The sequence below is a fragment of the Bactrocera tryoni genome, chromosome 5 (assembly GCF_016617805.1).
Source record: "Bactrocera tryoni isolate S06 chromosome 5, CSIRO_BtryS06_freeze2, whole genome shotgun sequence".
In the NCBI taxonomy this organism is placed as follows: domain Eukaryota; kingdom Metazoa; phylum Arthropoda; class Insecta; order Diptera; family Tephritidae; genus Bactrocera; species Bactrocera tryoni.
In genome coordinates, this window is record NC_052503.1 from 7369616 (window position 1) to 7395934 (window position 26319).

The window sequence follows — 26319 nt, forward strand, 5'->3', positions numbered from 1 at the left end:
AAGTGACTCCAACAACATTGTTGTTAGACCACACTTTCCACTAATAGCAAAGGTTTGCACGTTTGTGTGTGATAAGCAACATGCTTTATTTGGTAACATTTTCTTGTTGCTGTTGCTGTTGTTGTTGTTGTTGTAATGGTTAGTATGGCGAGACAAAACCACTTATTCCAACCTACCCGAATACATAGTTTATTTGTCGTTTCGCTTTACGCTCGGCTTTGGCTTTTGTGAATGAAAGCGGCAACGAAATGTTGCCAACAAAGCGTAGTAAGGCCGTTAACGTGGTGCTATGGCGGGAGTGGGTGTTGTGGTGGGTGCGCAGCACTCGTAAAATGGCATGGTAACGTGCTTTAAACATATGCAAGTACTTGTGGCCCCATTGTGAGCCCACTCATCTCGCTGTGGCATCATGTTGGCACGCAACAAGTACCCATACATACACACATTTATGCTCATGTTTGTTGCTAAATGCATAATAAATACACAAATGATCGCATACTTTGGACATTTTGTTGCAAATTGCATGAGTTAAATGCATACATTTTGGATTGGAATCACAAAATTACTAGACTACAGTCATCTAGAGTCGCCTCTTAGCAATTACTTGTCCTGATAAAGTTTGAAGCTGAATTAATCTATACAAAAACAATTTGTATTCCAACCGATTTTGATATGTGTTCAAGAAAGTTCATGGGGAAAGCTCTTACTATAAATTTGAATTTCACCGCTGACTGCGATTCACCACCCACGTCTTGGTCATCCACATGGATTACACCAAATTTATATGCCCACAAATATATCAAAAAGTGACCCAACTACAAACGAGTAAGTTGCAATTGCGAGCGACGCGAATAACAGCACTTTTCCTTTAAAAAATTCATTAGACAACAAACTCGTTTACACCTCAGTTGTAAGTGTTGGCGAGTTTTTATGTCACTTTACGTAAGTACTTGCATATGTGCACATTTGCATGTGTATGTATGTGAGTGCATTGCTTTTCCATTTTAAAATACATTTGTAATTTTTTTATTGCTGTTGTTGGCTGCTACTACTTTCTTTTTAGCTCTTGTTACGAGCTCATTCATAAATTGTTCGTGCCTTGAGTAAATTTAGCTTTTCCGGCATCGCTTGGGGCACCCAACTACAGCAGCAACTGAATAGTTACCACACTACAAAACATTTTTCCAACATTAATGTCATATCTTAACTAGTATGTGTGTATGTGTGTGCATATGGAGCTGCTTAAGAGCTCGTAAGACAAGCATTTGTGCCAAGTGGTTGCTAACAGCTGATACTTTCCAGTCGTCGCAATGCGCCACTAACTCATGAATGAATGGGTGAATGTAGGAAAAACCTTTTCTACAACAATGTTAAAATTATTTAACAAAAACAAAAAATATAGTTATAGTGGTTCGAAAGTCTTTTGTATGTGGGAAAGTTCGAAATTCACAAGAAATTAAGTAAATTATTAAATTAAAAGTTAAAATTTACTTATAAAAACAAAAGCAATATAAAAGCTTGTCGAATTCTAATTAATAAAATATAATAAGTACCAAAAGGTAATTAGAATGACAGGGGAAATATTTGTACTGAAAGTCGGGGCAGAAGGTTCATACCAAGTACCTGAGAGTAATTTTGGATAGTAAACTGACGTGGAAACTCAATGTAGAAGAGAGAGTAAAAAATACCAGAGGTGCTCTCCAACAAGTTGTTAGAGGCAACGTGGCGTCTATCACCTGTCCTTATACAACGGTGTTACATAGCAGTAGTCAAGCCAATTTAGTTTACGATACTTTGGTGTGGTGGACCGCTCTCAGTAAAATCTCATATAGGATACCGTTGGAGCGAATACAGCAGCAATAAGAACCATTCTGCTGTACTTGCGAGGAGCTGGATCTCAGAAGACCCTTCAAGCTGCCGGAATATTGCAGTATGTTTGAGACGGAAGTCTTTGCGTTTAAGAAAGCTGCTGAGATAGCTAACAACGTAAAGAATGACAATATATGTACAAGGTATGTTCCAAAGTAAACAGGACTTAAAAAAAAAAAACAGAACAAATGGTTTTTTTCGGCAAAATTAATTTATTTTATTCAAAATAGTCTTCTTCTGCTTTAACCGCCAGTATGCCGGTGCAAGCGTTTTGAATGCCCTCTACGTCTGCATAACGCTTTCCTTTCATGGGCAAATGCATTTTTCCGAAAAGAAAGAAGTCGCACGGTGCCATATCAGGTGAATACGGGGACTGGTTATTGGTTAAAATGTGATTTTTGGTCAAATAATCGGTCACAAGCGTCGATCGAATGTTGGGTTCTGAGCAATTTTTGGTCGTCAGTCAATTTGTGCGGAACAAACCGTGAACACACCCTTCTTAATCCAAATGTTCGGTCAAAATGCGATAAATCGGTGTTTTGGAGATGTTCAATTCCATTTCCATGAATTTCAATCATGATTTCGGCTGATTTTTGATGAATTCACGCACAGTTTCGGTGGAATATCCGGTGATCACGGATTTTGATTGGCCCACATGTTGATCATCATTTATGTCCTCACGACCACTTTGAAACCGTTGAAACCACTAGTGCACTTTGCTCCGGGATAGGCAATCATCGCCATAAACTTGTTTCATCAATTGAAACGTTTCGGTAAAAGTTTTACCAATTTTAAAACAAAATTTAAAGTTGGCTCTTTGTTCGAAGCGCATTTTCGCACCGATAACACAGACATACTGATACTTAAAACGCAATAACTTCACTTCCCATCAATGAAATGTCATGAAATTCTCACTGGACAATAGATAAAGATAGCAGAGTCTAACGCACCAGTCGACACATACATAGATGGCGCCACCAGGGGGTGCTAGATTCCTCTTTACTTTGGGACGCACCTTGTATACGCCGATAGCAAAGAGGCGATTGCCAAAAGTGCCATTCGTTTGACTACCCAACCAGCTTAGGAAATACTTAAAAAAATCATTAAAAACGAAATTTCCGAAAGGGCTTACGAAAGGATCAAGCTGAGATGGAATGTCTTAGGAGCGGAAGGAAAACACTGCAGGACGGTTGTTGGTTTTATTACAGGTCCCAACTCACTGCTACCACATCCGAGCCACGTGGGCATTATTAACGATTACCCATATATAAAGTGCAGGGAAGTAGGCTTATGTCCAGCTTTATCTAGAACTCGGTTGAGCTCCTGGATATAACTTCACACTTCAAGTGACTGGAGGAAGTTTCAGAATTTGATTCAAAAACTCTATTAGACTTCGCAAAAAGCGTTAACGTCCTGAACCTTCAACTGGCGCTACAAAAGATCTGAAAGACAGCCAGTGTAACCTAACCTAACCTAAAGTTGAAGTAGCAGAAGTTGTTTTAGAAACCTTCTCTAAAATCCGATTAAAAGGTGATTTCTTTGTTTTTTTTTGTGAATAATTAATTTAAGAGAAGAAAATCGTAGAAAAATCACTTCGGAGAGTATTTTATTCAATGAGACAATATCCATTATTATTTGGAATTTAAAAATATTTCGTACAATTTTCGTTATTTGCTTGCACACGACAGACTTGAAGCGTTAAGCCAAAGCCCTACCCCACTAATTATGCATGTTGGCCTACAAAATACATATGTATGTATGTATGTATGTTTTTAAAAATTTGTATCCACTCCAAAACTTTTCTAAGCACACCTTTTTGGACATTTGTAGGTATGTATGTATGTACACGTAAATATTTGTGCTCAAAAGACATGTGCTTGTGCATTCATTTAATAACGAAACTGCGTGAATCGTTACCCCGTTGCGTTTTTCGCGGCCTGATGAGCGGAACGACTGGTTGCTCAAGTTGCAAAATTGAAATAAAAAACGAAAAAGCTAAAAAGCCTGAAAGCGACTTAAGTAAGAGTTGGTGGTGGCAACCACGTCTAATCGAAATATTCATTGTTTCTTGCACACATCCCCGCATACATATGTGTTAGTCTTCCCTCATACATATTTGAGTACAAACTATATATGCATATACATATACCGACGTACATACATACGTACATGCATATACATATGTATGTATAAACGCAACCATTTTCATTCGTCCATTCACAAAATGCCATCGAACCGTGACGAAGCGTCGCCGCTACTGCCGGAATTTATGAATGAAAATTATATGTATGTGTGTACTCGTGTGTATTTCTTTTTTGTTGCGTTACTTTTTCTTTTCTTGTTGTGTTTTGCACGTACATAACTATTTGCTGACTTTGCGCGTTAGTTGCTGAGGCATGAGAGGTGAAACAATATTGCGTTACGAAAATAAGCGAAAAATGTGAATGAAAATTGTGGTTGAGGCATTTTGTTTTGCCATTTGTAAATCAGGCGGAGGTAATGAGTACAAAAAAACAATAATAAATTATTCGTGAAAAAAGTACTAGGCAGAATAACAACTCAGCGGAACGGAAACAACTTCACTTAACTTCCGCGCCTTCTTCTCTGCTCTCTCCCGACGTTGGTAGCTTACCTACTTAAGAACATTCTTATATGGCGAGAGTGTATATACACATGTATGTATGTATGTATGTACTATGTATATAGCGTGGTTCACTTCCTGCTCGCAATTAGCTTTCCGTCTTCGGTATTGGACAGTGTATGCTGACTGGTAATTTGCGCAAATTTAATTAGAAAACTCTTACTAAAATATATATAAAAAATATAAGACATTTTGGCAAAAATAATAAGAAATCTTATATTTTTTTGGCAAAAATAGTAAAATATCTTATATTTTTTTCTTAAAATAAATAAAAAATAACCTTTTTTATTTTCAATGATCTACATACATACATATGTATATAGATGAAACGAAAATCAGTGGAATATCTTAAAATTTTGTTGGACACTATGATCAATTTCATAAAAGTTTGAAGAATTATCTCTTTCGTATGTGCTATTTTATAGTTTTTTCTCATAAACGCTTAAAAAATAATCCTCATTCAAAGCATACCTAGAGTGATTGCCTAAAAAGAGGTGATTTTTGGAAATTAAAAAAAAAAAATAATTACTGCATCAAATATTTTAAGATTTTGAGAATACATTGTGACAAAAAAATACCCGGAAAATGTAAATAAAACAGAAATTATTTAACTATTCATCAATATTTATATTGTCTCCCTCAAAGTAATCCCCACCAGATGTAATACATTTATGCCAACGATTTGAAATGGCCTTCAGCTCCTTCGGCGAATTTCGTTATATCTCTTCGTTGAAATGAAAATGCGTTCCACGCAGCGGAAATTTCAGTTTGGGGAAACAAGAAAAAATCACACGGAGCCAAATCTGGTGAATACGGTGGTTGATCGATGGTATTCATTGCGTTTTGACTTCAAATTCGGTCACAATCGTGGCTCGATGCGATGTTGCATTATCATCGTGTAGAATCCATGAATTGTTTTTCCATAATTCCGGTTGTTTTTGACGGATTTTCTCATGCAAACAACTCAATACGGCCAAATAGAACTCCTTATTGACCACGAATATCTAAAAAACAATGAGCATCACCTTGATTTTTGAGCAGCTTTGGCGTGTTTTTTTTTGTTTTTTTTTTTTGGTTTCGTCTCGTTTTTTTCCTCCATTTCGCTGATGGTTGACTTGCTTGCATGTCAAACTCATAAGCCCATACCTCATGGGCAGTTATAATATTCTCCATATATGTGGGATCGGAATTCGCACGATCAAGCATGTCCAAAGAGACTGTTTTTTTTTCAAAAAAATTAAGCTTTATCGGGAATAGTCGAGCAAGAACGCGTTTCCCAAAATATCCACCCAAATCATTCGAACGAACTCGCGAGAGATGTCGAGCTCTCCTGCCATCTCTCTAAGACTTGCCTGACGATTTTCAAGCACCATATTCTTCACTTTTTTAATATTTTCATCAGTTGAAGAGGTCGAAGGTCGTCCAGAACGAGACATGCCTTCAATGATCTCTCGACCGTTTTTTGTAAAATGCTACTTTCCAAGTTTTTAAAATGCTGCAGTGATTAAGGCCATCTTCGTGTTAAAAAAAAATGAAATAAAAATATTATAAACCTATAAGGTATTGTCTATAGAATGACACAAAAAAAGCATACTTGCGAAAAACGCGTTTGAACATAAACTGATAGAGCTGATTGAATTGAGAAAGTTGGAACTAAAAAATATTTGAAATATTAATTTAAAATTAGTCTCTTATTATTCAAGATATAGACTATCGACATGCATAACAACAAAAAATATTTTTAAGAATATTCACACATGATGAGCCCCTTAATTTGTATCTTTATGATAGAAAGATTTCCGAATCGCTGTTTTTACCGCAAAAATTCCCAACTTTTATTATACGTCAGTTGAACTATAACATTCTTACTGTCATGCTATAGATTTTACACAGTTACAAACTTCATACTGTTCTTACATAAATGGTTTTTCATTTGCTTCCGGTTCATGGTGCTGGTTTCCCCGAAGAAGTTAGTTACGTTAGAAAGCAAAACCTTTTGCCATTTTTCACTGTGCGGATGTTCATATGAAACTCATTTCCGCTCATTTTTTCTAGTTGCTTCTTAAATTACCGCAAACCTGCTGAGCTGCATATATTTCTTTGTTTCTTGCTTAATTATTTTGCTTTATTGGGGTTTTACGCAATTGCTGTCTTCGGTGTTAGATTTGAAATTGTTTTGCGTCAGCAAATTTTCTTCATAAACTCGTAGTCGCCCCTATATGTATGTTTATCTATGTGTGTATGTAAGTATAAACGCGCATATGTGGATGTTGTTTATTTGCTTATGTGCCATGCTTAAGCTTTTATAATTCAAATTCACATATGTATGTATGTATGTAAGTTGATAATATTTTCACTCCCAAAAGGAAATCGCTGGGTACTGGAGAATTAGCAACGTTTGCTCAATGTCTGGTTAGCTGCAGTTAAATTCTAGTTAACTTAGCCGAGAGAGCTTCTTATGGTAAATGACCTTTATTTTAACCAAAACTTAACTGACAGATGACCGCTAAGCAGACATTGAGAAAACGGTTCTTACTCTTACTACGCATCGCCTGTATATTTTCTTTTCGACCTTGGTGTAGGGCCACACCTAGCGTACCATCGTTTTCTTAGTTAAGGGCGCTTTGCCCTTAAAAATACATATATACATACATACATATATTCATGGCAAAACACAAAGGCAAGGCATCGACCAGAGTTCTTTAATCTCTCATATTTTGGTGTAATTCGTCTCAAACCAAACTTAAAAGTTTCGTTAAGGGGTTACTTGGGTTTCCTCGGGTAAAAACAGCCTTTTTTTAAATTTTTGTTCTCATATAAAAAATTAAATATTTTATTAAAATTTTGTATTGTTAAAAACATACACTATTAACAAAGGAATTTTGAAATTTTTGTAAAAAAAAATATTTCAAACTCGGCGATTGCGACGCCATTTCCGGTAACCCTTCGGAAAAAGGATGGGTCCGTGCAGGATAACTCCTTATAGGATCATCTAAAGTGAAAAAATACGTGTTTTAGTTAAGACCTTAGCTTAGAATTTGGACGAAGGAAAATAACTGAAAATTGGATTTTTGACAGATATTTTTACGAAAAAAAAATTAAAATGATGATTGAAAAATTATTTTTTTTTCAAATAGTTGTAATTGATAAAAAAGAGCCTTCGTCCTAGGCTTTAAGAATTGTCTCCCAAAGACCTGTGTAAAATTTCATGAAGATTGACTTCAAAAACACTATTTCGAGAAAAACTCGTTTAAAGACAGCGCACTTAGCCTAGCTCTCACCGAGCGCACAAGTTCTCAGGACTGTATCTCCCATTACTATTACTGGGATCAAATTGAAAATTTAGGAATATTCTAGAGGTGTTGTAGAATTTAATAAGACAATAAAAAAATCGATTTTTTGAAACCCGTAAACCCTTTAACCCACGTCGGACTTGACTTCCGAAATATATACATACATACGTAAGCTAATAGATTGCTGAGGTTACTGAAAATTACTAATAGTTAGGCTCAGTGTTAAATACCTTTATGGACAAATTCATTTCCTGCGGATGTGTTATGAACTCTAACGGAAGAAAAATCAATAAATTTAAAGATGCTTGTTCTGTCATGACAACCGATTGGCTTTCTTTTGAAATAAATTGCGATTCCCATACGATATTCAATTAAAAAACTTTCACACTCTAATGTATGTACATATGTATATTGTACTTTGACATATTTATATGACCTCATATGTGTGTGTATGCTTACTCATGTGCGTGCGCAAAAGTTCAACTTACTAGATATACATACATATGTAGTATTCACACGTATGCACAAATGTTTTGTGCTTCAGCAATTTCACTTCCGCTTAGAAACATTCACTTCCCGATTTTTTATTGTAGTTGCTGTTGTTTTTGTTCTACTGAAGTTCTGATTTTTCGTTTGCAGCGTGTAATTGCATACACTAGTCATTCATTCATTGGGACCTTTGAGGAAGTACATACATATGTATGTATATGCGCATGTAAAAGTACATATTTATATACTATATGTATGTATGTTAAATCTAGTTATATATGCACATAAGCAATTATATAAACCAAAAAACAATTCAAAGCTATTTCATTCTAGAAAAACTCACTGCTACTCAGACATACACTCGTAAATATGTATGTACATATGTGCCAACATAAGCAATATATAAATAATTATGTATATAGTCCGTTTGTAAGTCGAAAAATGCAATAATAGGCCTTGGCAGTTTCCTTCATTGGTAAATATATGTATATGTATATATGTATACATACATATGTGTGTCAGTTCACTTTTACTCAGACGCTTGTTTATTTCCGTTGTTTTCGTTGCTCGCGATTCATTCATAAAACCAAAAACCTTGGCTCTACATAGCTGTGTACATATGTATGTGCATGCTAGTGTGCTTTTAAATGCCTGCACACACATGCATACGTTCGTATTTACATATCTGTATCTATGAAGTATGTACTTATTTCGCTTGAAGTAGTTTAAATTGCCTTTTATGATTGCATACCCACACGCACAAACATACTCGCATGCAAACCCATATATGTACATTTGTATGCATCGTGAGTATGAATGAATGTAGTTTCTTCCTCGCCTTTGTCGTGTTTTTTTTTTCGTTTTGCGTTCTGCTTTTATGGCGAGCGCTTTCATTCACAATTGTGACCGTTGCCTCATTTCGTTTCGAATTCCGATATACATATGTATGTATGGGTATAAGTATGTACATATGGGTGTATGCACGTAATCAAGTTTTCGCCGCACAGTTTTGTTGTTGCTTTGAATTGCCATATAAATAATACTTAATTGTAGGTATGAATTTTTCATGAATGAAGTAACAATTGCCAATGAGCCTCTCTGTGCACATATGTATGTATGTATGTATTTATGCATGTGGCTACTGTATGTGCATCGGTTATCTAACGAATACCGGGTGCTAAAAGTGCGAATCAAAATAAAAATTAATGAAAACCTGTTTGCCTTCTAAATTACTTCAATAAAAGGGGCCCATACACTCTTAACGTGCGCTTTAGCAGATAAAAAATAATTAAATACATATGTATTACAGAAGCAATGTTAGCAGCAAAAATATATGAAATAGAGCGTGACTAGTGGGATTGGAGTACGCACTAGAAAACCGTTTCCATTTTTGAGTTATTATATTACAATTATGTAAAATTATACTGAAATAGTTTTTAACTAAATATATTTTCTCTTTTCCATTTTCAGTATTCTGCCATTCGAATTGGCCCGGTTGTGAAGCGTGATGTGATGAAAGCCTCGACTATGCTCGAACATGAGCCGCAGTAAGTACTCAGATCATTGTATTTTTCACATATATCTATCTAGAGTAAGTCCCGGTCCCACTATCCAGGTGGATGTTAAAAGGAGCCAGTTGCATATCGGAAGTTAACTTCTGGTGAGCCACGGAAAATTATACATACTATACAACTGTTATCGAGATATTAGAATTGGAATAATGCTCAAATACCATTCAAACCCAATCAGAAAGTTCAGTTATTTTTTGTTTTCATTTTTTTTTTATAGAAACGTTCTAATTTTAATAATCTCAAGGTTTTGAAATTTCATAAACCAATTTATTGTATTGAAAGAAATATGGAAGAAATTGGTCTATCGACAAGATCACCTTCAGCAGAGTCAGTTTCAGCAGAATTAAACTTTGCTTCAAAATGAGTTAAGACCTGAAATCACTGACATTATGCTTTTAGAGAGCCCTTTAAGAGAGATGAAGATCTAGTGAAGAAAGATAACTTCTCATATAAGGAAGTATTGTAAGCAAAGAGAGGAAGATCATTCTGCGTAATATTATATATAGTTAGTAATTTTATTTTTTTTTTCAAAATTCACCGCCACAGTTTCTAGCAAGGACATAATAAAACGTTTGCAAAAATAGTTTCCTAAAAACCAAATAACATTTTGTACTGAAATGCTAGGATTTTCCTCAAAACAATCGATTTGAAATTGGGTACAAGAGCTGAAATATTAAAAATGCCAACCAGAATTTCTAATTTGTCTTTTACAAATAAAATGACACACTCACTCAACTCACCAGTATGGAATTCATTCATGACTTCTTCTTTATTCTTTATGCCGGCTGGTGAATGAACTCTAATTTGGCAATTGATTCAAATTAATTGTAAACTACTACTCTGAGTAATATGAGCCGAGCAGAGAAAAATGTATATGTTACAGTGAAGTTGTCTATTGGCGGATCTATGTGGGTATGTATGTATGTATGTATGTTATGCACATATATGTAGTTCGTTACTCTTTCATTTCTCAAATTACCGTGAGTGTATCGTGTAAAATATTGGAAAATGTCTAGCGCCCACACTCATTCAGATGTATAGTACACTTGTTGCTACGCAAAGGTGAGTCTTAAAGAGTGCGATATTGTGCCGCACCGTTCATGAATACCTAAACATTTAACCCCTTATTTCTATATATACATACATTTTTTCGCGGGAATTTCCAAAGTTGGAAAAATGAACTTTCTGAATATGTGATGGTTATTTTTGAGAAACGAAAATTAGTTGGTGAAATTTTAGTTTGAATGAAAGAACGAAAACTCCTATGTAAAATGTGTGGGAAACTAAAAAAAAAATAGCGACCCCTTAGAGTTAAGCTACAGCGCCTGGCTTGAGGGAGGATTTTTTGTTTGTCAATCACTAACATTTGAGGGAGTAAGAGTTGAAAAAAATTCAAAATTTTTTTTGAAGCACCCTAACATATATACAATATTGTCGATTAGAGATTAGCATGCATTTTTATAATTGATTATGTCCAATTTTGAATGAAAGTCCAATCCTTGAGGATTTGATCTACTTTGTGTGTGGTGTTTCTACTATTTAAATTTAACCTTGAGGAATGTTGTGATCTCGACTTAGATTCAAAGTCGCTTTACAAAATTGATTTATTTTTTGGAGAAAAATTAGTTTCTGGATTTGAAAGTGATAGATCTCATCTAATTGCTTGCTCAATATAATTTCATACCATCAAAATGGTTTACGAACATTATGAATTCATACCACAAGTTTCCGTTTTGGCTTTATTCTAGTATGTAGTATGAAATGTTCTATTTTGGATTTTATGGTTCTCTAAAATTAAAGAAGAAATTGGACAGCCACTTTTCACAAGCCTCTTTTGAGTTCAACTTTACACCTACAAGGGCGTTCGCCATGGACAGGAACAGGTGGTAATCACTTGGCGCTATATGTGGGCTATATAGTGGATGCGATAAAACCTCACATCCGAGCTCCCGTAGCTTCTGACGAGTCATCAACGAAGTGTGTGGTCTGTCGTTGTCCTGGTGGAACACTACACCCTTCCTGTTGGCCAATTCTGGACGCTTCTGGTCGATCGCCTGCTTCAAGCGGTCCAGTTGTTCGCAGTAGATGGTAAAATTAAGCGTCTGGCCATATGGGAGCAGCTCATAGTGCATGATTCCCTTCCAATCTCACCAAATACACAGCAAAACCTTCCTGGCCGTCAGTCCCGGCTTGGCCACTGTTTGGCACGATTCACCGGCCTTCGACCATGACCGTTTTCGTTTGATATTGTCGTATGTGATCCATTTTTCGTCGCCAGTCACCATCCGCTTCAAAAATGAGTCGAGTTCGTTCCGTTTCAGCACCATATCGCAGGCGTTGATTCGGTCCAGAAGGTTTTTTTGCGTCAAATCATGCGGCATCCAAGCATCAAGCTTTTTTGTGTATCCAGCCTTCTGCAGATGGTTTAAAATGGTTTGGTGACTAACTCCCATTTTCTGGCCGATGTCACGAGATGCCACATGCCGTTCTAACTCGATGTTATCTATGATTTGATCGGTATTCGTCGTCGCAGGTCTTCTGCCGGCTGGCTTATCCATGGTGTCGTTTTCACCCACTCTGAATCGTCGAAGCCATTCCTCCGCTGTTCGAAGTATCATCCCCCAAAACACCATTAATCTCACGTAATCTCTAGCGGATTTGCCTTTAACGAAGGAAAACTTTAAAATAACGCGAATTTCGGCCTTAGTGAACTCCATGTTTACACGTCTATAACTGTTGAACCCAATATCCAAACTTATCATGCATAGCGTCGTTTTGTAGGTTATGTCAAGACCTTTCAAAGATCTATGGTATTGCCAGATACGAGCTCTGTAGCGCTTTATACATAGCTGAGAAATTCAAAAGACAAAAAGGTGGACGGGAGATATTTGACAACCGAATATATGTATAGCGCGCTCTATGGCTGACTGTTACTTACACTACATACAGAACCCCCATACATCAATATATGTGCATAACCTATACCACATACCTTTTACATATAAAGAAAAGCATATTACTAGGCATTGTGCTTTGGTGGGTAATAATACTTAATGATGCCCAGCATCGATTGAAAATTAGAAGTAACAACACAGAAATATTCATAAATAAGAACATATTGTGTATTGGCCTTACAACATTAACGATTTTCATAATTTACTATTTATGTACATTACAATAAATTTAACGACCGCCTATTAAAGTATTTATTATCCCCGATGATTTTATGGCATTTTTATTTTATTCTTACACATTTTTTATGACAGTTCACTATGAGTTGGTCAAGTTCACTCTAATCCATAAATTGGTGACAATACATAGAACACACAATGCAACTAATTTGGGGTTACTCGCGATAGTTAAGAAGGTTTGTAGATATTTTTATGAGCCCTGTGGGAAAACGAAAAGTATTGCAAGTATTGGCGAAGATTTGGTTAGTGTGTTTGATAAAAGTTAGTTATTTTTGAGGTTAGGTGTAAATAACTTATTAAAAAATTCAAATTGATATATTGAAGAAAGAATAAACAATTTTTTTTTATAGCAAAAAATAAAAATCTTTGAAATATGTTGTTAAAAATTCGTAACAATTAATTGCTAATTAACAAAATCACAAAAATTAATAAACATACAAAAGACGCTTCAAAATATGGAAAAGCTGCAATTTCGGCACACACTGTATCACCGGCAGGAAATATTAAAATATAAAACTTTTCGATTGACGTCATTGTGCGTTATGATATTTGGAAAGATATTAAAAGTTCACAATCGCGTATGTGTTGTGTAAATACAATTTATAGCGAGTATTTGAAAAAAGAAAACAATTAAATTTGCTAATGCTATTGTAAAATTATTAATATATGTATGTATGTAAATTTTACGACAGTTGTGTATCCCGTTTTTGGTCAGTTGGTTGTGTGCAAATTATTGTAATGCATACATATGCACGTATGTATTTATGTTTGTGTGAAATATTTCTATATGAAGTTTTTTCAACATACTTACTACCTTCCTTAGGCGTAGCGACACAAAACTTAAAAGTAATAATTTCATACATTTTTATGACCTCGTAAACAGTTTTATGGCAGAAACTTGCCTTCTTATGGCCGATTAGGCACCAAATAGATAGGGAAGTTGGCTTTAAGTCGATTAAAATTTAATTATGTAATTCGATAAAATTAATTTACATATCTACAGGCATGTGTGTGTATAACAAGCTTATTAATAATTATTTGTAGAGATGTGCTTTAAGTATACATAAAAAGCCTGAAAGCATTTAGAGGCTTAAAAGTGTCCTATTTCATGAGCTTTACACACGCAGAACATCAAATTTGACCCGGACCATTTACACTGCGCACGCAAGCTGAATCGATGAAAACTTTCCCAGATTGGCACAAGTTTTTTTTGTTCGCTTGATGTTTGATCTCCACATTAATCTGAGTCTTTGGCAGCTAGTTTTTTACGACGCGAACAGCTCGTCTGCTGGATGACATATTTGTTTGAAACTTTAAATACATACATACATACATATTTTAGAGTAAAAACCATTGAATGAAAGTCGTGAAGTCGTCGAAAACTTAACTTATGCGATTTAAAGACCTTAACACCGAAAAAGTTAAAGAAACAGTACTGGAAAACTCCTGTTGGCATCAAAGAGATAGCAGAGGATCTCAACATTTCTTATTGATTGGCTCAACCATTTTGGTTAATGTTTTGACTAGGAAGTGTGTCAAAGCAGGACTCGTACCAAAAGACCTGAATGCGCGTCACACTCTAGCATGACTGTGACTGACTTTTGGGCCAAACACGAAACGAAAGTCATTGCTCAGTTGCCGTAGTCGCTAATCCCTGTGACTTTTTTCTGTTTTTGAAACTAAAAAATTTGCTTCAGGACGCACAATATGACACATGAAGATCAAACTGCAGACAAGCATAAAAAATGTTGTATCACTCAATGTTGGAGAAATTCCCCAAACTCAGCGAGGTAAAAATCAAAGAGAGATATTTAAAGCTTTGGTACATAGATACATATGCTGGACTCTCATCCGGATTTCTTCACTGCAAATGTGGGTACTGTGAGTGACGAACAAGACGTGAGGTTCCATCTGGATATTTTTATTAATCTGGAAGAAGCGCTATCAAATGACTTAAAAACTTTCAAAATAGGCTCCTTCTGCGTCGATGCAGGGCGATTTACAAGCATTGAAGGCGTCACAGAAGGCATTCTCCGGAATATCCTTGAAAGCCGAGGTGCATGCTGCTTGGATCCCCTCTGGCGTCTCAAAATGCTTGCTTTTCATCGACCGGGGGGTTGTAGGGCGGCTGCGAAAGTGTTGGCATGCCGGCCTTGGTTAGGTAGCTGTTCACAAGAAAGGCGGTGTGAGCCGGGGCTTTGTCGTGGTGGGCAACTTCAAATCTGCTACGATGTTTATCGGACCCGATTGACCCACTCACAGAAACACGTCGCGCGAAAATGTTTGTCCTGATTCTCCAGGTGCTCGGAGACAACTGACCAGCCGCTCATTCGTTAGCTAGGAATGCTCTACCAAATCCAGTTAGTGCGTGCACGCTCCGAAGTACAGTCGCGGCGGAAGAAAATCTGTCCTATTACTTTACGGACAAGCGCTGTATATGTTTTGACGTCACAACATTCAAAATTTTATATGAATTTTCTTGTGACAAAAAAAAATTAATATTTTGTTAACCAGTGTAATTGTAGAAATCGTCAGAATGTTTACTAAGCGACGCTTTATTTATCAAGAAACTATATATAATTCAAAAATATAGCCTTAGCTGACATTTATCGAAAATAACGAACCAATTCTGCAAAGTATTTTGTTGTGAAGATTTTCGATTTTTCTTCCATATGCAAATATTTCTCATTTTGTTTTGATATATCAACTCTAATAGTGCTTTGAATATTTAATTTGATTATTTCAGTTGCCTTTTTAGTACTTCTGCTTTGTTGTTGTTATTAGTCAATCTTCCGGCGGATGTCATATCGGCAATGCTTTACGGTTTTATGGTCACTACTCTTATTTGGTTATACATTTATTCATTTACATATATCAGCACATACACATGTATGTACATACACGTATTCCGTGTGCTAATAGACTGCGCTCCGAGAAACGTGAGCAGCATTTAGTTTTGTCGAGAATTTCAATTCTAAAAAATTTTCCAAAAGCGATTTGCGTCTTTTTAATTAAATACTCGTAAATTTGCATTTATGCTCTTCCATGAAATTTGTACAATTTTAAACATGTATGCATATGTATGTATGTGTATAATCATTTTGGGATTAAATAGATTTAACACTTGCATGGACAATGGTTCCAATGGTTGTGGAATACTACTTGGGTGCGTCTTTGTAAGGGGGTTACTTAATGCGGCCGTTAGTCCATAATAAAAAAAACACTAATCTGACAATCTTGTACAAAGATACTTTGTTGAAAAGACACTTGTACCTCAAAAGTCTAACTGTGGAGTAAGTTGCCTTTATGCGTGCTTTGAAAATCTTACCTACTAATAATGAACGGTAATAATAATAATTTTGAAATTACTTTTTCAAAAGTAATAAAGTTTTCCCTAAGGAATAAAGCCAAAATCTACAAGACTAGTTTTGCCCCGTTGAGTCGTTCCATCATTACTGTATGATAAATGCTATTTCTTTTCGTTATCTACGTCTCTCTCTATATGCATATGTAATAATAAAATTGGCTTTTGATACTGTTATTATTACGGCTATAGGCCCTCATTACGTTTTCTGTTGATGATATCTTTATCTAAAGATCACACTCTCAATTGGTTTTCAACTCGAGTGGCTTCACATTTTCGATTTCAGTTCGCTGTATGATACGACGTACTTCGGGTTATGTCCACCAGAAAAACGCAACATGAATGTATAGCTTTGTTTTAGTTTTTGTTTTTACTTCGTTTTCTTGGGTGTCTTTTTAATTATATTAAATTGCTTTTCGACGCGATTTCCTCTTTCCAGCAGCAAAGCCCAAGCGGCTTGCGTCGTTTTCGGCCGTTATACAGCTCGTTGCATGTTGTTGCCTGCTGCTGCTGACTGCTGGTGTTGTCATTCTGTTCTGGCTGTGTTGTTGTGCTGCTGCTGGTTCGTCTTAATGATCATGACATGCCATTGGCACTTCCGTCTCCCGGGCAATCAGCCGTCGTCAACTGCCGCTCGATGATGCTGCTGCCATTGCCGATGTTACCGCTATTGTTGTTGTTATTGCTGTTGCCGTGGCGCGGCAATTTTCAACAACTGCCAATCGTTAGCAGAGACGGCATTTGCTGTAAATTGAGACGGACTGTCGTCTATCTGTGGAAGGTTGTGTGCCTTCCTGTGCGAAAGCGATTTGCGCCGCTGTCTGTCAACGGCCGACAGTTGATAGTATTACGCGTATCCATTCGCACACACATACACAAAGAGACTCACATGCGTACGCTCAAAGAAATATATGTTTGTGAAGAAATTTGTCCGCCCTAGTTGATACCTTGAGGGCTAATGCCTGTAATTGGCCGACAGTTGATTTTTCAAAAACACTTCGTCACATTCCGCTCTGCCACATGTCTCACTCATATAACGCACTCATTTGCCCAAACTATTTTTTACACACATATTTGCATGTACATACATACATACGTACATGCTTATTTGTTTACTTCTGCCGTTAAACGTATTGATTTTGGGCGTTTTGTTAATTTTATTTTTCAGATTTGCAACAATTTTGGCTTTCGATGTGAAAGTGGAGCGTGAAGCGCAGGAGATGGCCGATTCGTTGGGTGTGAAAATATTCCAAGCTGACATTATTTATCATCTGTTTGACAAGTTTATGGCCTACCGTGAGGAGCTGAAGCAGAAGAAGCGCGAGGAATTCCGTTCGATTGCCGTCTTTCCATGCAAACTTAAGGTGAGTGCACTCCCATGAATAAATACTAAATTTTTCATATTTGTACCCCCATACATATATGTATGTACATACATACATACATATTCTGTGCTTACAAACATACATACGTACTTATTTATGCTTAGACATGTATATACATATGTACGTATGCAGTTTTTGAGTTTTGAGAAAAGCGATTCTGGAGCATAAATCAAAAATACAAAGTGCAAAATTGCTATTTCTTCATAATTGCCTTGGAGCACCAGACAAATACATAAAGTATGAAGTAGAATAATAAATCAATGTGTGCAGCATAAAAGGTAAACTTTTAGTGAGAAGGATTATTACGAAGGCATTTTATATTAAATATACATATGTATATGCCTGCCACACTAATAACTTCAATTAAAGTCGTTTTTAATGAAAAAAGTCAGTCACACTAAATTCTGAGTTCAAATCTCCCCACAAATTAATTCAAACCTTTACGAACCAGTCCAGAGTTTTCCAAAAAGTCAATTAATAAATTAGAATGTATTTTACTTAAAGCTTTGAATTCGTTACTTCCTTACATGGCTTGTATTCTACTATTTAGCAGTTTTTTCCAACCCAGCACCTCTTGAGTTTCATATTCATATTGTTTTAATTTAATCTTTGGTGTTCTTGCTTTCACAAATCGATTTCTTATAGCCTTTCTTCACTCTTCATTCACTTAAAATTGCATATTTCTCATTGCAGATCCTGCCTCAATTTATTTTCAACAGTCGCGATCCCATAGTAATGGGTGTGATGGTGGAGAACGGTATTGTCAAAGTCGGTACACCGATTTGTGTACCCAGTCAAGAGGTGAGTTAAAAAATAAAAACGTTTTAAAAAGTTAGCTCACAGAATTACATCTGCATGTATAAGAAAATATTGTTCTGTGAAAAACACACATTTCTAGGCCAAAAATATTCTTAAATAAATAGCAAGACGAGTCTATTATATAATCCCAATTAAGCTGACAAGTAATTTAGTGAAAATTGTGCGAATGTGTGAGGTGATAAACGAAACAATGAGTATCCTTGTTCTCAACATATTCACTTTCAATTAATATATTCACAAACAATCGGTTGTCATTGTCCTCATTTATTATATCTAAGTATATAGGTTATCATACATCAGTACATTTTGATGGCTTTAGGCGATCTACAAAACGTGCTCAATCTATAGATGACCGAAATTTGAATATGAAAATATATTAATATGAAAATATTAATGGAATATACATATACATATTTTATTTTTATGAAAGGTGGTAAGAAGTGAAATAATTGTTAACAATGCCGGGATTAATTAAGTGCTCCCAGATTAATGATCCTTAAGGTTAAATCGAAAAAAAATCCTTCGTCCAAATCTTTTAACATTGCTTGAGTAGTTCTCGAGAAGTTTTACCAACCCACTTCAAAAACCAGTTTCGAGAAAACGCGTTTAAAGATGGCGTACTTAGCCTAGCTAGCCTAGCGCGTACAAGTTCTCAAGGCTGTATCTCCAAAACTATTACTCGGATAAAGGCAATATTCTAAAGGTGTTGTCGAATTTAATAAGACAATAAAAAGATTTGATTTTTTGAAAACCGTAAACCCATGTAACCCCTTAACATAACTCGGAGGTGTAAAAATGCTATGGAAGTTTAAAATTTCCTTTAATATTCTCTTTAGGACCACTTGTAGTTAGTGGATGTGGGAGTTTGCGATAACGGCCCACACCGGTGCCCATTGTATTATAGTTGAATACTAAACCTACCTAAGTTTCCACATATTCGTTCAACTCACCAGTGTGTTTTGTGGTAGATAGTGTCAGACCTTTAATTTTTTTGCGTAATAGTGAGGAAAAGTGGGAAGTGAGTTCAAAACAGAAATTTGCAAATCATACTAATGCGTAGTTACGACCATCTACACATATACATACATATGCACCTTCGAATGTTGCACCATTTTTATTACACATCATACATATGCGGAAAGTTTCTATGTTTACACAGGTGCAAGCGTGAGTAGTTTTGAGGAATACGCCTGATGATATACATACATACATTCATAAGGTGTGCAAATAAATATCATTAAAATACTAAGCGTTATCAATGTTTACTTGCACACCCTTCAAGACTTGTGCAAATATGATTGCAAATAAAAATAGCAAAGGGGGAAACTTCTAAGCCCATTCCGACCTAAGAATAGTGAGTATTTTTATACTCTTACAACATGTTGCTCCGGGGTATAAGAGTTTTATTCATCTAACGGTTGTAAGTATCAACTAAAACTAATCGAGATAGATATGGGGTTCTATGTAATGGGTTGTCAAAAAAGTCTTGCGGTATTTTTATTGAATTTTTTTTTTTATCGAAATTGAAATAAATTTTTGATGACTCATGCCCAGCTCTTGACCGATGCTACGGCTGCTACTATGCCGGCCTCTTTCGACCAATTTAGCGATTTTAACGCAATCTTCGACGACAGGCGTTCCGGAGCGTGGCGCATCTTCGACCCCCTCTACACCAGAACAAAACTTTGAAACCATCGTTGTGCGGTGGAAATGCAAACTGTATCGGGTCCATAAACTGCACAAATTTTATTGGCGGCTTGAGATGCATTTTTGCCTTTATCGTAGTAGTACTGTAAAATATGCCGTATTTTCTATTTATTTTGCTCCATGTTTGCGACGCTATAACTCACGAACGACTTAAAAGAACTACAATCAATCAAACACGTGTTAGCGCGTGAAATGAGCTTTCCAAAAAGGTATAGCAAGACCCGATGCGACGAATAAAACTAGAACTACGCGCTTTCAGTGCCAACTAGCGAAAAACCGCAATACTTTTTTGACAACCTTTATTATATATAAACGCTCACGAAATTACAACAATAAAATTTGCCCTTCGGAAATATTATAAGAACTCCTTCCAGTGTGAAAATGGATGAAGTCGGAAGATACCACCGCTCACTCCCCATATATAACGGTACTGTTAAAACTACTAAAAGCGCAATAAATCAATAACTAAATACGCCAGAGAAATAAAGTTTACCTCCGAACTGGTATGAGAGGGCTTTATGGGAGCCGTGTGAAAACGTGTGGACGATGGGCGTGGCATAGCCATTTTCAATAAAATCACTTATCGCGGAAAGCGATCAGCCGATTTCGACTATCAACTTCGACTTTCGTATCAAAAATTATCGGAGCCCCCTTTAAACCTAATATAAAGATTTTCGAAATACCGGGTGACTTTACACTGCATATATTTAAGTTATCTCAGTAAAAATTACAGAATGTGTGTTTACTCATAACAGTGCATCTTTGTGCCTAAAATGGATAAATTTGGGTGCAAACTTGACCTAGCCCCCATATAACTAATATCAGGATTTTTGAAATGCCGGTTGACTTTATTCCATATGATTGGTGATTGTATGTGAGGTACCTTAAAGAAACCCAGGGAACATGTTTTTAGTATGTGGCATGATAATAGTTAATATATTAAATCGATACTACCCCAACTCCCATATACTACATACAAGTATAATGATTTTCGTAACCTTATGCCGAATATGCCGGTCAGTGTATGAGTTATAGTATATATAAAATTTTTTAGATTCCGTTCCTCTGGTTGACGTTTTACACTTTAAGGTATTTCCCTGGCTTTGATTACGGCAAGTTGCAAGAGTATAAAATGTACGATTGCATCCGAACTTAGCCCTTCCTTACTTGTTTATAATTACCATATGCCAAAAGTCCCTTTTGATAGTTGGAAATCATAGCAATTGCGACCCCAATTTTAGCAGCTCAGGGTCTACTAAATATTTGTTTAATCAAGAATTAAATTGCGTCTCAAAAATAAAAATATTCAAAATTTATAGAACTCTTTATTTTCGTTTAAAATAGTTGAAGTCTTTATAAACCATCCCCTTGTGAAAAGCGGTAAGAGGTAATTTCTTTTATCTTCAGTTCTAATTCGTTGGTAAATCCAATATTTTCCGATAAATTAGCACGAAACTTTTCTTTCTTATATACTGTACTAATGGTTTACATTTTATATATGGTAATACTTACATGATTTTTGTAGTAGATTTTGTTTTCCTGATGAAGGTAACTGAAAGGCTTGTAAATCAGTCGAAAACTCTCAAAATTGGTTAATTCAAAAAGCATTCGATTTCCTTGTGAATAGATCTCGTTTAGCTGACATTAGGAGGTCTTCATTAATTCATATAATAATAAATCGTAACCTAGTCAGTAATGTGACAATCTAGTTTGGCCTGTCCTACACATAGGGGGCGTGGTCCCGTCCTTAATAAACTTAATATACATATATCCCAAACCATTAAACTTAAGTCCACCTCACTAAATAAATGCGTCAGAATCATTAAATGTGACATCCAATAAGGCATGAAAGGGCTTAAGAACAGCCGGCATTAAAAATGGATGTGGCACCGTTCCCTTAGGTGAAACCCCATATCTGAAGTCTGTTCGACCAACTGCAACAAAATGCTTTGCTTAATATTATCCTGACATTACTGTGTTACGGTACGGACCACAACCACGCCTACTTCTCTTATAAAATAATCCAAATTCTGTATGATTCTTCCATTATTATTGGAATGAAGCACCAAAGAATATATTGGAAAAAAAGCTTTTCACAAATTAGATGCTCCCAAGTCCAAAATTGATCAAAATCAGATCATATATTCATGTAATATATGTAATCAGATACTAAACATGATTGTATTCGTTCACCCTTTCATCGAAAAATGAATGATGAATTCTTTCGCAACATTCATTAAATAAAATATTTTTTCGGCTTTGTTGCTTTCAAGTTGCGAGAGTACAAAATGTTCGGCCACGCCCGAACTTACCCCTTCCTTTCTTTTTACAAAAATTGTTTTTGTATGTTTGCTGCAGGGCGTTTCTGCAAAAATTATGTGCAACAAAGGTTGAAGGATTTGCTTTATTTCTCTTAACATACATACTTATATGGAGATATGTACATTATTTATTTATGCATATGTATATGCATGTAGTTCTAAATGTCAATTTCCTATCTGTCCTCGTCGCGATCGAGAGTGCGATTGCGTAAGTGTACAATTTCCTTTCCATTAGCAGCAAATCAATTGTTTCCTCTAGAGTCAAATATGAATTTAAATCAATTTGGCATATCCTCTTTAGCTCGCCTGCAAAGAAAGCAATCTACGTGCCTTGCCTTGCCATGCCATGCCATGCTATGCGTTTGCTAATTTATTTTTAGTAAAAAAGGCAATTGCTCTTCCTGCCCGCTTACCAAATCAGCTTTTAACTTGTTCCTTCATGCCACAACTGTTACGTACAAGCCGCAGACACAACCAAAGTGGTTTGTTCCTTTCGCTGCGTCGGACAGCCGTTGCCACTGCGCTGTTGCTGTCGCTGTCGCTGCCGGATTCACATTTAACGCAACGTAATTATAGCTTCCTCAATTATCCACACTGCGCTGCTATCCGGTCGGAGCTTCTGTGCCTTTGTCGTTGGCCAACGCTAGATGCTCACATATGTCCATGTTATGCTGTGTACCTGTGTATGTTTGTGTGTAGGAACATGCATAAGCGGGAGCACTTTGTTCCAAAGTTCTGATAACCTGTTGGCTTTCGTTGTCAATATCAGCTGAGTGCATTTTCAGGTTTTATGTGGACACATCGGTACATACGCCTGTCTCGGTGAGCACATATGTATGCGCAGATGTGCAGGCATCTCCCTTCTTCCTTTGGCGAACAGGATATTCACGTCAATTTATTGAAGACGGGCTCATTACATATGTGTATGCAATTTCCTTTCATGAAATTGTTGCAAATTACCGACGTTGCGGCCTCAGCACTCACCTTGTGGCTTTGTTTTTGTATTTTGTATAAAACTGGTTTTCGGTCAAGTTGCGAATATTCCAGTATCAACGATAGATTTGCTTATCCAAGTGCTTCTAATAGATAGATGCTTATCTCCGGGCAGATCGTAAAAAAATGCGAGAGCGAAAGTAGCACGTCTTTGTAGGGGATTAATTCTAGAAGCGCAACTAAAGATACAGCACACTTAAATTTATAATAATTTTGAAGGCATTTATGTATTTCTCATCACTTCTAATAAGGCAAGGCTTCGTTGATCATGCGCAGTTATTATATGGATATGGTGAGTGTTGAGCAACATAATCGCTAGTTAAGCTTAGAAAGCCGCGGATGCTTTGTCTTCAACGCAACTTTTGCAATATTTCTTCGACAACTCTTTTTGTGTCGTTTAAATCTGATCGTTGGCGTGGAACTTACCCTTTCATTGAATGCCAGAAGTACATTTTAAAACCACATTGCGCTTCCTGATTAACGAGTTTATTTTCCCAAGGAAGTCAATTCGCCAACCACTTTTAATATCCGTAATTAACATTAGGACTCTTTCAAAGCGACGAGGTGGTCAAGTGAGCTAAAGGACAGTAAACCACTTCCACTTCCGAGTTCAAAAATAATACAATGTCTGAAAAAATAGTCCCGCTTCATAAGTAAGTGTGCTTAGACAGTCGCGTGCGCTAAAATTGTAGAGAATCAGCTCACAACACAGCACAATATTGGTTAGCAAACAAGTTATGATTTTTTTTTAAGAACTGTAATATTGAAATTAACAACCCTAATGGTTTGCTGTAGAGAAGTCATTGGCAGAAGGTGAGGTCCCTCACCGAAAGTGGCCATTTGGCTGTAGGACACCAGGGCTCTACAAAAGACCACACTTGCAAAGAAACTCGAGTACGTTCAACGGGCGGCTTATCAGAATGCGTGGTGCACTAGGGACCACTTCAACCATGGCACTTAACACCATCTTGCACATAGTGCCCGTAGACATCGTCGGAAGGTGTATGGCTGCTAAAGTTGCTATCAGACTAGGAGAATCTGGGTTCTTAAAAGAAAACGTATCTGAACATTGGGATATCTTTACACACTTTGACTTCATACCGGATCATTTGGATTATGGAGTCGCCAAACCGAACTCTGGTGGCTCTTTCTCTGCCCATGTACCGACGAGGGAGTTGTAGGTGGAAAGAAGCCGTTGGAGAAGAGGGGCAGTAAGCTGTGTCAAAGCTTGAGGGAAGGTAAAATGGGAGTGGATCGACCACCATCGGCACATGCGCTGTCGTAAAAGCCTTTTGGCTCAAGATCGATCGAAAGAGATCTAGTGATCTGCCCTCAGTAATGCTAGCTCTAATGGCGTCCATGCTGTATGGTTGAAAATCTTACCAGACTCCATTTGCGGAAGCTGTGTGGAAGAAGATGAGGTGGAAAGAACTTAATATTCCCTCTTGACTAATTTATAAGCTCGAATACAGGAGTTCTTCTTTTCTATGACTCCACAAAGGACTACTTCGACCAGCCTTCTAACCTAACCTAACCTAATCTATGATATACAAAAACTACTCCACAAAATTGAAACAAAAAAATTTTAACACTTTGCAATAGTTAAAATTTAGTAAATTAAATTCAATTAATTATTATTAATTTTCTAAATGAAATATATGTAAAAACTCTATCCCGTAAATATGACATACATATGTCCATGTTAACTTACCTGCATTGCATTTTTCTTATACACAACTGTATGCGGTGCAACAACAGCATATATTAATTTCAGGGTTGTTGACACAAATTTTTCAGGTAGCATGACAGTGTCACCTTTCTCCCTTAAAACAACCAATTCAAAAACACAAAGTAAACTGACACCAAAACAGCATAAAGGTATGATTGAATAAACACTCAACACGCACACGTACACACGTGCAGTATGTGACGTCGCATGCAGACACGTTATAAACATGTGTTGTGTACTGCAATATCAATTTAGTAGCCGTTGACCGTTGGCTTACAGTCCGGTCGGAACGTTTGTCATTTCTACTCAAGAGGTTAAGTTTTCACATAATCAGTGCTCTACCTCTTGGCAATTTGTCGGTACAATGGCTTTTGAACCGTAGGGTATGACACATTCGCAACAGCCATTTGACACCTGAATAAACCTTAGGCACATGCAAGAGGTAGCCGTCAATGGCCGAGATTGAGCAAGAAGTAAAGGACTCTCACTGTGACTTTAAACTGAAAATGTTAAGGCTCTTCATATTTCAGTTCGGCTATTTCAACACTTTTGCATATGTTTGCTCATATGTACTATGTAGGTACGTGGCGTTAATTATTTGTTGATTTGATGCTACATCTGGCCAGAGCCGATACGGAAACTCTTTGAAGGGATGTACGTTGTGAGCGATAGAGAAAATTACACTTAAGCCTCATTTACTTTCTCAAATAATGCATTTAAATGGACAATAATGGAAAAATCATTGAAAAGGTGTAGTTAATACCAGGTTAAAAAATACTGATCGAAATAAGTAGTACTTGTATCTCGTCTTAAACTTTAGAATGGTATAGATACCTAGTATAAACTATTATAATTAGTCTCTTCAAAATTACTCCCAAAATCACCTTTAATATTGGTTAAAGAATAACTAATTATCTCTTTTTTGATAAACTCTCGATACTTATTTT

At 36.4% G+C, this 26319-nt stretch overlaps 1 protein-coding gene across 1 annotated transcript in view; it reads left to right on the plus strand.

Moving 5' to 3' along the window:
* The window catches only part of LOC120778471 (eukaryotic translation initiation factor 5B), a 55749-nt gene that overhangs the window by 17183 nt on the left and 12247 nt on the right, over positions 1-26319 (plus strand). Inside the window, exons 5-7 of the mRNA XM_040110282.1 lie at positions 9763-9839; positions 17587-17782; positions 18497-18604. Coding sequence (XP_039966216.1) covers positions 9763-9839; positions 17587-17782; positions 18497-18604 — 381 coding nt within the window. The remainder of the gene's footprint in view (positions 1-9762; positions 9840-17586; positions 17783-18496; positions 18605-26319) is intronic.